The sequence below is a fragment of the Canis lupus genome, chromosome 6 (genome assembly GCF_003254725.2).
Source record: "Canis lupus dingo isolate Sandy chromosome 6, ASM325472v2, whole genome shotgun sequence".
Classification (NCBI taxonomy): Eukaryota; Metazoa; Chordata; class Mammalia; order Carnivora; family Canidae; genus Canis; species Canis lupus.
Window position 1 is genome coordinate 47,346,595 of NC_064248.1, and position 15,365 is coordinate 47,361,959.

Here is a 15,365-nt window from a genome sequence, read left to right on the forward strand (position 1 = left end):
GTAATATACAGGTTAAACGAGGGTTCATACTGTTTTCTGCATGGATCACCTAACTCTTAACCAGATTATACTTTGATCCACATCAAAAATTTACAGAATCACCCTCTATTCTTCCCTATGCAATGGGCAAGGATTTTGAAATTATCTTCTGCATATCAACCAACATGACTAGAGTTGGAAAGTTTTCTGGCATATCTTTGAAATTCTGGTGAATTTGAAAATCAATTTAATGTAATTAAATTATTTGCTATCCAGTAAATTTGACAATAACGGACATCATTTTGTCCCATCCTTCAAATGACTTGGAATATTCTTGTGTATGCTTCTCCCTCTTTGAGAACTACCATATATGTTTATGAATTTGTTATTTGTTACAAGAATGAGGATAACTATATTGTTTTTTCTACACTGTAGGGACCACAAGGACCCCCAGGATCCATTGGTTCAGTCGGTGGTGTTGGAGAAAAGGTGAGGAATATAGTGATATACAGTTTGACCCAGCAAGAAGTAAAGACTTTGATGATATTGGATAATATTTTAAGTACGTCTAATAGTACTAAGTATTTTACACATAGTTATATGAATCCCAGCCAATCCACTCTAGTACTTAAATATTAGTGATGATGTGATTTTGAGACACCACATTTTTTTGTTGCCAGGTATTGTGCTGAGTCCTGGACATAGGTTATTTACCTTTTTCTTTTTCTTTTCTTTTCTTTTTTTTTTTTAAGATTGTATTCATTCATGAGAGACACACAGAGAGAGGCAGAGACATAGGCAGAGGGAGAAGCAGGCTGCTCACAGGAATCCGATGTGGGACTTGATCCCGGGACTTCAGGATCATGCCCTGAGCTGAGGGCAGACGCTCAACCTCTGAGCCACCCAGGGATCCCTAGATTAGTTCCTTTAATCAACACAATCACCTCTGATGATAGTATTATTATCCACATTTTTAAGCTGAGACAGCTGAAGTTTAAAGAATTTCAGTAATTTCATCAAAGTTTTGTCATTAGAAAGTAAGTCAGGATCTACTCCCATGTAAGTCTGACTAGACTAAGTGTCTCTAATAACACTCATTCCTGAAAAAGAAGATTGGTTGATATAATGGATTCAAACAGTAAAAAGGAATTTTTCAAATTACAAAAGAAATAATCATTCATTTTGTCATACTTGGAGTTGCATTTTCATTGAAATAATATAACCCATCTTTGGCACTTTTCAAAATACTTGGCATGTGCCATAACATCTGGGCTCATATGTATAGCTTCTTTTTTTTCATGAAAATGATTTCATCTAAAATATCTTCTCTTTCTTATTATGAAAATGTCAAAATGATTCTTTAAATTCTTATTTATGAAAGAATATTCATGCTCATTTCTTAATAGAATTTTTAAGAAAATTGACACTGGTCTTAATTTTAAAAAATAGTTATTTACCAATTTTGAGGGATACAAATTAGATTTCATTCCATAAATACTATACAATGAAAAAATGCAGGTATTTCCTGAAATTTCTAGTTATTAACTAAATGATATCAGAAGACTTGTCCTAATTGTAAAAGCGATTCTGTTGTTTGGTCTCAAAGAGTTTTGACATATCACATATTGCGTTTATTTATTTGAAGTAAAAGATTTAACCCTCAGATAAAAGAAGTGCGATAGGATTAGAATGTAGTATTTTCTTTCTCTTTTTTTAAGATTTTATTTATTTACTCATGAGAGAGAGAGAGAGAGAGAGAGGGAGAAGCAGGCTCCATGCAGGGAGCCCGACGTGGGACTCGATCCCGGGTCTCCAGGATCACTCCCTGGGCTGAAGGCGGCACTAAACTGCTGAACCACCTGGGCTTCCCAGAATGTAGTATTTTCATGTGTATATCTGCTAAACACAGTCTACAATTTTGGTTATAATTAATCCGATATGGTCAACTATTCAACTAATTTCGTTACTAAATTAGAAGCATTTTAAAATTATTACCTAATTCTTACTGCATAAATAGTCAAGTATTTTTTTTTTTTTTTACTGGCTCTGTTTATATTTTTAAATGTAATGTTTTGTGTTGAAAACATGCAAGTTAGTTGGGGTCGGATTCAAAGAACATTTTTCATTGAGTAGAGTTGTCGTAGGAAGAGTAGCAACAGAGATAACTGGTCTCGGATGGCAAAACTATGAGATAGATGAAGACAGACTCGTTGCTCTTTCTTCCCTTGGTGCCATCCCCTTTTGGCTGTAATGTTGACTAGATGGTTGTGAGAACTGGTCTCTAGTTTTAGTTTTGCCCACCTGGAAATATATGAAATAATTCTTAATAAATATATCCTAAATTTAAAAGCCCTTTCAGTTTATATTACAGTTTCCTAAAGCTCCCAGGTACAGTAGGAGCAGGTTTAAGTACTTCAGTTACAATTATGGTTTTATCTTGTATAATTCTTGAAGATAAACATGGATGCCAGAGTTTTGGACTTTGGGAAAATTATTTTTCCATATTGTTTCCATTTGCATAAAGGCTATCTGGTAATACCTGGTTAACTTTGAGTCTTAAGAAAATGATTCAGTTAATCAAGATGGTGATTTAACTTCTTACAGTTAAAATGCACCTGATCTAAATTTGTTACACTGAAAAACAGTTTTAATTTTTCCTATTAAAATTGTTTTTCTATGTGATACGATAGAAATAAAATTCTAATTTTAATTTTGTCTTCAGAATCGAGGGTAATATAATTTGGAGTAGATTATAGATTTCTGATATCAACTTTGACTCTGGCTGAATGCTTCCCCACTTCTATTTTAGAAAATATATTCCCAGTCACCAATTCAATGAAAAAAAAAATCCAATGAAATTCAATGAAAAAAAAAAAGAGAGAAAAGAAAACTAATAGCCTTTAGTCATGCTGCACTTTCTTACATATGTTTAACCTGCTTTCCATGTAATAAATATTTGCTACAGATGGATTTTCCACTTCAATTATTTCTTTAAAACAAGGAGATATTACCTAACAAAGATGATTACCTTAAGATATAATGTATACCTTATGACTTTGGGCATACAATTTGCTGTTCCTTCTGAAAAGAGTTTTAACCTGAATAACTGATTGAGTGGGGTAAAATAGTTGCATGATAAGTAATAATACATTTATAATCTAGAATCTCCTTCCTATGCCATTTTTCTTCACAGAATGTATATCATTGATTATCAGTTATTATTCTTCAAATGAATATAGTGTAGCTTTGGTGATGCTAGAAATACAGATTCAATCTATATAAGCGGTCTGTTGCAATATTTTCTTTCTTTACTTGTAATATTGTCCCACCCCCTTTCAAGAGATTCAATATGGAACATTTTTAAATAATACCAATTTCATCTTAAGTAATTGCTATTTATATTGTGCACACTGGCTCTAATATACTCAAAGGTTATTTTCAAATGTATTTTTAACAAATGAATATTAATGCATTATTCTCAAAGTGAAGATACTTTGTACTAAAACCTTGTCTTTAAATCTTAACATTTATTTTTTTCTTTATTTTTCTTTTCAAACTTTCTATTCAAATTCTAATTAGTTAGCGTACAGTGCGATATTGCTTCCAGAAGTAGAATTAGTGATTCATCACTATTGTGCTAAGTGAAATAAGTCAGTCAGAGAGAGACAAATACCATGTGATTTCACTCATCTGTGGAATTTATGAAACAAAACATGAACATACAGGAGGAAGGAAAAAGAATAAAAGAATAAAAAAGACAATTATTGAACTCCATCTCTTTATCACTTATCATTTTCCTCACTAAAATGGAAACAGTCCTTGAGGAATCAACTTTTCTTTATAATGATCAAGGATTAAAAGGGAACCACAAAATACACAGGTGTGACTAAAAAAGTATAGTTATTTCCCCTCTAGTTCCAACTTCTGTGATACCACCATTCATAAGAAGACCTTTTGTACTTGGTCAATAGATGACCCTTATTTGTCCTCCAGCTTTATTGAGGTATAAAAGACAAATAAGAATTGTATATCTTCAGTGTACAATTAGAAGTTTTGATATAAGTATACAATGTGAAATAACCCCCACACTCAAGCTAATTAATATATTCATTACCTCACATTACTTCCTCTCTCTCTCTCTCTCTTTAAAGATTTTATTTATTCATGAGAGAGACAGAGAGAGAGGCAGAGACACAGGCAGAGGGAAAAGCAGGGTTGGGTACCTCCATGCAGAACTTCATCCCAGGCCCTGGGATCATGACCTGGGCCAAAGGCAGATGCACAACCACCGAGCCACCCAGGCATCCCAAGTTACATCTCTTTGAATGTGATGTGAGAACACTTCAGGTCTATTCTCTTAGCAAATTTCAAGCATACAATGCAGTATTGTTAACTAGATTCACGTTGCTAATATTAGATCTCCAGAACTTATTCATCTTGTGTGTCTGAAATTCTGTAACCTATGACCAACATTTCCCCATGTACCTCACGCCTCAATCCCAGGTGACTAGCATTCTATTGTCTGCTTGTATGAGTTTAGCTATTTTAAGTCCCACATATAAGTGAGATCATGCAGTATACTGTGTATGTTTAAAATACAAAGCATTTAGTATGGACATTTGTAGTGGATTTGAATGGCAAACTGCTTTAGTTTTATTTCAGAGATATGAATAATAGGTCTTAAAATATCACTAAAATATTACATATATATGTGTATATATATATATATACACATATATATATATAATTCCATCAACCTGAGATAGATGATTTGTTGCTTTGTAAATAATGTAAATGCAATATTTTACTTGTAAGATTTATCTAAAATAACAGGTAATATTTGCTACTCATCTTGAGAGAGAAAATAATTTACACACAATACTACTACTAATAAATTCCCAGAAAATACTTGATATCTTCCATCATTATGCAGATAATTCAAGAAGTTAAAATATGTGAATATTCTCAAAGAATAAAAAATTATGTACACTGAATAATACATCCTCTGGAGTTTATATTTAATATAATGCATTTCAAACCAATTTATGAGCAATAAGTTTATACCAGTTTTATTGGAAATAGCAGAGTTAAAAATTAAAGGGAATTCAGATCTCCCTTTTTTTTTTTTTTTGAAATTTAAAACAATTTCCACTTCAGAATTTCTAGGTTCCACTGATTTTGTGTAGAAACATGACACGTGAATGCAGTCTTATTTCACTTGGATGATTGCTGAATCAAATATTATTCATTTTTCAGTGTAACAAAATTAGTGACAGATCTTCATAACTAAAACCTACTAATCTAGGAGGTTTATTTATTAATCTGCTGAGGTAGAAATTATCCATCCATATTTATATCGGGAGATCTTAAAAGCTAATGAACTTACAATGTGTATATTCTCAAAAGGAGCAATTTCAATTACTATCTAAGTATCTTTATGTGTTTTAGAAATACAGTATTTTTCTATGTCTTTAGATCTCTACTAAATGTGTTTCATAGGATTTTCAAAATACCGCCAAATGATTTGCTTATTTGCTACTATAAAGATAAAGCAAATTAATTTCTTAGTTAAGAATAAAGGTTTTTTAATCAATAAACTAAATTATAGTATGAATACCGATACAGCACAAACACAAAATTTGTTAGGAAACATGCAGATGTCTGTTTTGTGTGGTGTGGTGGCAAATTGAGGTTAAGGCTATAACTATTAAGTCGCTGATGAGAATTGTCATATTCAGCCTACATACTTCTGGCTCCTCACTTGAGAAAAAAAAATACTGAAGCCAATAATTAGAAAAATTCCTTCCTCTTAATAAAGTCTTCTACTGCCTTTTATTTGTTTATTTTTAAAATATCTTATTTAAATTCAATTTGCCAACATATAGTATAACACCCAGTTCTACTACCTTCTAAACAATATAATGATTTAAAGTCTAGTCTAAAATGTCATGGTGGTCATCATTGAAGGCAGTTTTTCTGTTGCAAAAACATAATTTCTATGCTGTTGTTTTTGTCATTTCTGAGTTTTGAAGCTCATTTGCTTTCTTCTAGGGTGAACCTGGAGAAGCAGGGAACCCGGGGCCTCCTGGAGAAGCAGGCACAGGCGTAAGTGCTAGCTTATTGTCCATATGGGGTGTTAACAGTTTGAGAATTCCTTTTAGAGTCTTTTAAACTAGTAACTTACATCTGGCTGTAATTCAGTTATTTACTTTTCCTTTCCAACCCATTAAGAATAATCACAAATGCAGAGCCTTTTCATTTAATAATTTTGCATATCCTGTGTATATTTTGCTCTACGTAGAAATTGAAAAACAAATGACATTTGCCTAAGTTAGAGCATTAAAACTATAAGCCGTGTATACATTTTTTTGGTGGACTGTTCATAAAAGGAGCAAACCCTGCTAAATCAAATAAGCATTTATGAATTGAATTAAGATTGTATTCATTCTAATTTTGTTTGATTTTAACTTGGACTGAATTTGACCACCAGGAAACATTTGGCAATGTCTGGAGACATTTTTGGTTGTCACACTTGGAGGAATGTCACACTTGATGTCACACACAGGGATCAAATTAGTAGAGACCAAATGCTGTTAAATATCTTGCAAATGCGTAAGACAGCCCCCCACAGCAGAGTTGCTGATCCAATATGCTGTGAGGCTAAGAAATTCTGATTTAAAGCTTATAAGATAATCATTCTTTTTCTTATGTTGTTGTAGGGCCCCAAAGGGGAAAGAGGAGAGAAAGGAGAGGCTGGCCCGCCTGGTGCTGCTGGACCTCCTGGTGCCAAGGGACCACCAGGTGACGATGGCCCTAAGGGTAACCCGGTAAGTGAGCTTGGTACCCTTTGAAGTGACAACTATGTCAAAGCCACTCAGCTTTTACATAGAAAGGTTAGAAATCATAAAGCTCTGGCCCATAGCTGGTGAAGCTGACTTTTCATCATTTCATATATCCATAAACATTATCCATTAATTTCATTTTAAAAAATTTTCTAGCAGAAGGGAAATATTCTCATTTGGTTTTGCCATACCTAGCTCTTAAGAACATCAGAATATCATGACTTTATAAAAAATATTTTTATTTATCTTCTTTCTTCTAAAAACATCGTTCTAGGGTCCTGTTGGTTTTCCTGGTGATCCCGGTCCTCCTGGAGAACCTGGCCCTGCAGTAAGTATTACGGGAAAATAAGGGAACTATTTTGACGGGGAGGTTCCCAGTGTCTCTACTATTAATAAAGAAAATTCTTGGTGACTTCAGTGGATCCCCCAAAAATAGAAAGGAAAAGAAAATGTAAACTGCAATCACAACTACAACAATAAAATCCATATAGCTGAAAACAATTAGATCTATGTTGCATGATTATTTTCTTCATTTGGGTCAGTTTTCCACACTTTGCTGGGTTGTACTATTTAAGTAGCAGCATTACTATGATTTCAAAGTTACAGCATCTTTGTTTTTATTTCAGGCTCTCCTAAGATGTAAATCCTATCTCCAATTGTGCTATATTTGTTCATGTGCAGGGATACACTGGCCTTGTATACTAATTACATCCTCCTCCTTTTCTTATATGAACAGCATACTGTATTTTAAATTTGATGGGGTGTGATTTTCACAAATCTTTATTGAAAGAGTGAGAGATATACCACAATCCTTAAAATAGAGCTGAACAATTTTTGTAATACTTTTATTTGTCCATTTAGTAATAATTTATCTCAAGGACTCAGAGAGTATATCATACATTTTTGTTTTAATAAAATGAGCTCATAGTGAGAAATATATGGGATCACTTTCTATTGCCCATTACAGGGTCAAGATGGTGTTGGTGGTGACAAGGGTGAAGATGGAGATCCTGGTCAACCGGTAAGTAAGCACACTATTTTTATTAGATCTTTACATAGTCTTAAGACATTTTAAAGAAATAATCAGAGTTTCAAAAACATAACTATATGGGCATATGTTTTTCTGAAAGGATTATAAGTTATATTTGAATTTCAATTTAAAGTCAAACTTACATGGAGTTTGTTACTTGATGTGATTTAAGAAATATAAGCACCTTTGTAATAAAAAAGTAATAATAGCATACTAATTATTTTATCATACTATATCAAATAAAACTATTTGTATTAATTAAAAAGATTTTTTAAAAACACAGATAAGACTGAAATTAAGACAGCCATGTTATCAGCCTATCATTAGTGTGATTGTACTTCAGTTACTAACCTAAACAAATTCAGCATTGTATTGGACTACATTTCTATTCTATTCTTTTTTTTTTAAGATTTTATTTATTTTTTCTTGAGAGACAGAGAGAGAGAGAGGCAGAGACACAGGCAGAGGGAGAAGCAGGCTCCATGCAGGAAGCCCGACATGGGACTCGACCCCGGGGTCTCCAGGATCATACCCTGGGCTGAAGGCGGCACTAAACTGCTGAGCCACAGGGGCTGACCTCTATTCTTTTTTTAATTTGAGAAAGACTGAGTAGGGGCTTTAGCCACTTATGGTTATTTAGGGAGAGGTAAAGGAAGGCACTAACTTAAGAAGGGGCCAAAGACAAATCACACCCCTAACATAACTTTGTCTCTGGTACCATCCCCACTGAATATTTGTAGGCTTATTCTGTGTAGATAGGACTTATGGGTTATATCCTAACATGCTGAGTACTCCTTGGCGTAGAAATGCTACTTCTGTACCAGAAGAAATTTAGAAGTAATTATTCTATGGTTTCACAAATATATTTGATAGGAGTAGAGTTATTCATCATATGGTTCAGTTCGTTAGTAGGTCTACTAGCTGCTTGTCAGATATGTTAGCACTTTTTAAAAGAACAGTTGAAGAAGAAGAAATTTGATTCACTTTCTTCCAGCTATGGAAGAGTTTGCCATCTGAATGTACTGACTCTAATTATGGATATATAGAGAATGTTTAGGTATTTGGAACAGAAATGAGATTATCCAGGAAAGGTAGATATGGGGAGAAGAAAGAAGCGTAGTTTCAGTCCAGGTGTGGAAAAATGCTATGAACCATAAAACAATGCTCAATTACTTAAAAGGTATTTTTCACATTTTCAAGGGTCCTCCTGGCCCATCTGGTGAGGCTGGCCCACCAGGTCCTCCTGGAAAAAGGGTAAGTTTTTGAAATTCTTTATTTGAAACATCCACTCATTATCTACTGTGTATAAACATTTGTTTAATATTTGTAAGCTGTAGGCAGTACATTACAATGATGCTGAAAGTTATAAGTCATGGAGAACAGGGTAATCTCTTTTGTTTGTCAAAATTCTTATTAAAATAGAACACACATGGACAGATTTAATCTGTCACAATGAACAGTAGTTTCCCACTCCTCTGAGCTGAGGTCTCCCTCTGGATGAATGTAGGCTGTTATAAAAGATGTATGGAATCCTGAACTCCCACTTTTGGTGGGCTACAGGAAGATGAGATGCTGCAGTCTAGCACTAGCTAAAACCGTTGTAAAAACCTAAATGCAAGCATCAATAGAAAGAGCACAGGACTCAGTTACCATGTGGTGTTAGCTTGCTTTCACATGGTCCAGCTTCTCTGGTTTGGAAACATGGCAGGATTTCAACAAAAGAGGACAGTAAAATAGAAATAAATAGATCTTGTTCAAAATATTGGCTCCAGGGGATCTTGGGAGATTTACTTCAACAGCCTTTTTCTTAAGATTGTACTATTTTCATTATAAAACTCTGTTGACCTGCCTCTTGCGGCACTTACATCAATGTACATTGTTCTTCTGCACCACCTTTAGTCTATTTTGTGACCTACCAGCAAACAAAATATGTGGTAAACATCAAAATATATTTCTTAGGTTCATTCTCCTTTCAGTAATCCTAAGGCATAGAATACCTGGGATCACTGTTGTTTTCTAATTTTTTTTTTAGTATTTATTTATTTATTTTTTATGATAGTCACAGAGAGAGAGAGAGAGAGAGAGGCAGAGACACAGGCAGAGGGAGAAGCAGGCTCCATGCACCAGGAGCCCGATGTGGGATTCGATCCCGGGTCTCCAGGATCACGCCCTGGGCCAAAGGCAGGCGCCAAACCGCTGTGCCACCCAGGGATCCCATGTTTTCTAATTTTTTTAAATTTTAATTCAATTAGGCAATATGTAGTACATCATTAGTTTCAGATGTAGTATATTAGTTTCAGTTATTCATCAGTTGCATATACACCCAGCTTTCTAATGGTAGTTTGTTTTAGGGGGATTTGCATACTATACATCCTCATATACATACTGTGTGAACAGATTTTAATTTTGTCCCTCAGCACTATAAATTTGAGTTAATATTTATAAGCATTTGTCTTTGCCAGAAATGAATTGTTTATATTAAACATCATCTCTGAATACAGTTTTCTCTTCACTGACCAAGTGCTTTTTTTTTTTCCTTCCTCCTTCCCCCTTCTTCTTACATTCTAACGATATTCTAGTTTATGTGCTGCTGAAGTGAGCACAGATTCTGGCAATATTCTAAATAATATTATTTTTGTTTTGTTTTGTTTTGTTATTGGCAACGCCAAAGCATGGCCTGGGTGGGAAAAAAAATACATTACAAACCAACCATTGGGCTGTTATTCTTAGAAAGTAATTACAAAGTGTAACATGATTTTTGAGATCTCTTGCCTACTTTTGCCTGCAGTCTGAATGCCATTAAAACTTTCTAGATGGATGAGTAGATGATAATAAACCTTCCTAATAGAATATTGATCAGAATGTTGCAAGTGGCAGTGATACTGAGAAACAAGATTCTAACTGTTATTGAACAAGTAGGAAAATTAAGTTGTCATTTGTAGTACACGAGCATTCTGTCGTGTATTTGTAATACTGGGGAAAAATGTACATTTCCTCAAGGCACTTGAATATTGTACAGTTTGTGTCAATAAACCATGGAATTTTAATACAAGTTATCATTATAGCCTTTTGAAACCAAGAGCTAGTTCCATGCTCTTATATTGAAAAAAATTCTAGAGATCACTAAAATAATTTAAACATTATAAAATGCACAAAATGTACCTTTTAAATGGAATTTTAAAGACTTCGGCTCATATTGCCAGTGGAAAGTCCATGATAAAAAATTAAAATCATTGATATTAACTGGTAGAAATACAGAAAAAAAACTATCTGTATATATCTATACACACACCATTTAATGCATATATATTCTTATCATATACACAAGTTATTATGTTTGTGCATATATTCTTATTAAATATTCTTTCTATCCCTATGCCTGTATGCGTAAATGTGAATGGTCAAAAATAAAGAACTAGAAGGAAACACCCCTTCCACATTTACCCAATACTACGATTCAGATCAGAGATGACATTCTTAGGAAAGCCTTCCCTACTGTCAAACTAGAACATGCCTACTTCATCTTTGCATATTTTATAAAGTACTGTCTTTGTTAATTTTGATGTCCATCTTCATAACTAAACTTCATGAACTCCTTAGGATTTCATGGGTTTTTTGTTTTTGTTTTTGTATTCTCCATGCACAGCACATTTCTGGCATGTAAAGACAACTTAAATATTTTTATATGAATGGAAGAATAGACAAATTATAGAATAATACTGCAAAATGTGAATAGTGGAGAGAGACTTATGCTTTGTGTTTTATATGAAGTATACTTCTCATGATGAAGAAAATCCCATGTAACAGTGGCTACTGGTAGAGATTTTAATGGGGGGGCCCGTTTTATTTTCTCATGTTTTAGGAGGCATTTTCCAATCAGAACACTCATTAGTTCATGAAAGTACAGTAAGTGTAATGTTTGCTAGGTTAAGTCCTTGATCATCTGTTTATGCAGATATATGAAAAATAAATGACTAAAACAAGAGTTTGTCCATACGCATTATTAATTTTTTTTTATTCTCCTAGAAAAAGTGTGTTTTTCTGTTTCCATCCCAGTCTTTCTTAAAAAAAGAATCTGTGCCATCTGGACAAAAAAAATATAAGTAAATGAAATTGGGAAAAATGAGATAAAGAACAGAGAAAATCCATTTAATATGGATTTCCACCATGACAGATATAGGCATTCATTCAAAGAGGGAAGAAATTCTTTGGGGATGGAGAAACTCTATTTGAATCACAGTTTTGTGTTTGTGTTGTAGTTTACTTGTATTTAAATTCTCTAGGCTCTTCAAACTCGGATTTTCTTTTCTTCCTCACAGTAAAAGCAATATTTATGTTACAATTTTAGACAGCCAATGACTTGCTTATTTGTAAAGCTAGATGTTTATAAATTTTCTATTCTATATGTCCAGGTGTGTAAATGCAATTCTTTGGAAAGACTCCATATCTCTATGCCACTAGTTTAAGGAAAAACCTTAATAGAATAAGGAAAAGCTCATTGTTCAGCTGAATCTCATAATTTCTATTTCCAAAATCGTAATCATTATGGTTGTTTAGGTTTGCATATGTTATTATTTCAAACATCACACCAAAATAATTTATGACAACATTTTTAACACTGGAAATTATTTGAAACTGATGCTTCTATACCAAAATCCTCTCGCATAGTAGCAGAAAATTAAAAAGAAACACTTAAGTTTTAAGCATGTATTATTGTTAACATAATGCTGCTGCCTCAGGAGACTGCTTCAGAATTTGTACATTTCTTCCTTTGGGTTGAGGCACAATGTGTGTCTAATCATATATGGCATTACAGTGATGATATTGAGAAAATAATGACCAAGGCTATATTCATTGATTCTCTCTGAGATAAATGAGTTCACAGAATGCTCTGAGTTTGATGAAGTGCTTGATACTCATTTCAATGTGGTTTTAAAAGACCACATGAAAGACTAGCATGTGCTCACCATTAGCATATTAATATGGCATCTGAAAGAGAGAAAGTCATCCTCCTGCCTCACCTTATTTTTGCCAATTAACACCATCTCTCCAACCTCCAACCTCAATCACAGTTGTTGTGAGTACAATGCATTGCAAAAATTGAAGTAAACAGATGGAAAACAAGAGAGACTGGGGGAAAATGAAATGTAATTTTTTAGAGATCATGGAGTTTCTTATTTAGACTGTTTGTACTTCTGTTTGAACTTGTGCAGAAAATTTCAACACTAGATTGAATTTTAATGCTTGTTAAATAATAATAAAAGATTCAGTTAATTAATGGAAGTGAAATATTTTATTTTATATTTTATAATTATTTTAAATTGTAAATTTTATGTCTTAGAATAAATTATTACAAATATATATTGGGGGTAGCTTTATAGGCTAAAAGCATTCTTATTGTACAGGTACAATAGAATGCGCCCTTTTTTGTTGATTTGAAAGATATTAAGAAATGGCATAAGTGATGATCCAGTGTAATTAATGGAAATAAAATTTAGATATACCGAGAATTATAATGTCTTAGCTTGAAAAATTCATTATTTCTTTGATACCTTGGATGTTGTATTATGTACTATAAATGATTCTTTTCTCATTTTGCTATAAGATTTAGAAATGTCATGTTATATTTCACAGATGATTATGCAAATGCAAGAAGGAAATATGAGTATCAGATTTCAAAATCTGATTATATATTTCAGGATTATATTATATCTCATTTTTTAGCCAACTCAAAATTTTCCAGTTAAAATAAGTAGTTTCAAACATGGAATTTATATTTTTCAGGTATTATAGACAGAATGGGTAGAAAAAGTAATTTGTTGACATGGTGCCTACAAATGTAGTTTGAGAGACTATTTTGTTTGACCTGACTCTTAGGTTGCCAACATGGTGAAAAATATAGGTAAAATGCTTTAATGTATAAAAGAATATCTAATAATTGTAGTAATGATAGTAACGATAGCCAATGTTTGCTCAATTTTTTTTTTTAATGTCCCAGGCACTGTTATACGCCATTTACATTTCTCAATTCATTGAGTTCTTATGACAACTCTGGGAAATAGCTCCTATTGTTCTCCACTTTTTGCATAGAAGTAAACTGAAGAGCTGCCATGGTGTATAACTTCCTAAAGATCACAAAGCTAATTAGTGGCAGAGCCAGGATTTGAAGTCAGGCAGTCTAAGTCCAGGCTTTATGCTCTTAAAGCACCAGATTCCATATCTGTATTTGATACTACTACACTGGAAAGCTTGAAAGATACTTTTACATGTGTTATCTCATTTAAATTTAACAACAGTTCTGTAGCAAGAAAATTTTTCTTGGTAATATTTTAACGGATGAAAGAACTGAAGTTTGGGAATACTAATAAATTGTAAAAAATCAAAAAGCCAATGAAAAAAGAAAAAGAGAACTGGGTTGACAGATATCTTACAAAAATACAAATATGGTCGAGAAGCAATATTATGAATAGCTTTAAACAGATTAATAATTAACATCTCTCCATAGCAATCTATGCAGCTCTGCAAAAGTCAGGCAAACACCAGAATATCTCATAAGCTTTTGGATAACATATGGAGTGTGAAGATTTTTTTTTCCGCTCTGGCTCTAATATTAGGTTTTAAAAGTAATAACTATTTTTATGTAACTTATTTATGTGAATTGCATAGTTCGGGAAAATGAAAATTTCTGCTGATAGTCAAGATTTTAAATGTTGTGCTGCCCTAGTTTGAAGATGATCCTATAAGAATGCATAACATATGGATGCTCTAAGATTGAGAAAGGAGCCAATCTTGAACCACACTTTAGGATGGAAGTGCAATCTGATAGATGCACTTAGATCCTAATTCTACAACATAATACATGATACCTGAGAATTTAAAATACTAAGGTGACTAAGTCATCAGTTTCTTAAAAAAAATTATCTTGACTGTTTCTTTACACTGACATGATGTGCTTATCTGTCAATCTGTGCTTAATTTATTTTTAATATTTTAAATGAAAGTTTTATATAAAAGGGTTTTGATTTTTTTCTTTTCTCATCATGCTTTAAACTAAATAGCTATAGACAACCACAGTTTGTCAGAATTTGTTTTGTTTGTTAGAATTCTGTTACAAATTAAGCCAGAGTAGTTGTGAGCAATTCCTCAGCTATATTATTTTTATATGCAATATATATTTTAAGTGTAATTTTATGTTTATAGGGTCCTCCTGGAGCTGCAGGTGCAGAGGGAAGACAAGGTGAAAAAGGTGCTAAGGTAAAATACATGTTTGAATGGCTTATACATAAATTGAACAACATCGATTGCAATACTTTTAATAATATAAAACTATCTTTCCTCATTATTAATGCATTCACATATTTTTTCTTCTAACAGGGAGAAGCAGGTGCCGAGGGTCCTCCTGGAAAAACTGGTCCAGTCGGTCCCCAGGGACCTGCCGGAAAGCCTGGGCCAGAGGGTCTTCGGGGCATCCCTGGCCCAGTGGTGAGCATCTGTGCTAAACGATGTCATTTGAA

At 33.2% G+C, this 15,365-nt stretch overlaps 1 protein-coding gene across 8 annotated transcripts in view; it reads left to right on the plus strand.

Annotated features, from left to right (window-relative positions):
* Positions 1-15,365, plus strand: part of COL11A1 (collagen type XI alpha 1 chain) — a 197,347-nt gene that overhangs the window by 159,654 nt on the left and 22,328 nt on the right. For all 8 annotated transcript variants that reach the window (XM_025417466.3, XM_049111614.1, XM_049111616.1 and 5 more), the window contains 8 exons: positions 415-468; positions 6,031-6,084; positions 6,699-6,806; positions 7,096-7,149; positions 7,789-7,842; positions 9,052-9,105; positions 15,052-15,105; positions 15,226-15,333. In XM_025417466.3, the coding sequence (XP_025273251.3) occupies positions 415-468; positions 6,031-6,084; positions 6,699-6,806; positions 7,096-7,149; positions 7,789-7,842; positions 9,052-9,105; positions 15,052-15,105; positions 15,226-15,333 (540 nt within the window). The remainder of the gene's footprint in view (positions 1-414; positions 469-6,030; positions 6,085-6,698; positions 6,807-7,095; positions 7,150-7,788; positions 7,843-9,051; positions 9,106-15,051; positions 15,106-15,225; positions 15,334-15,365) is intronic.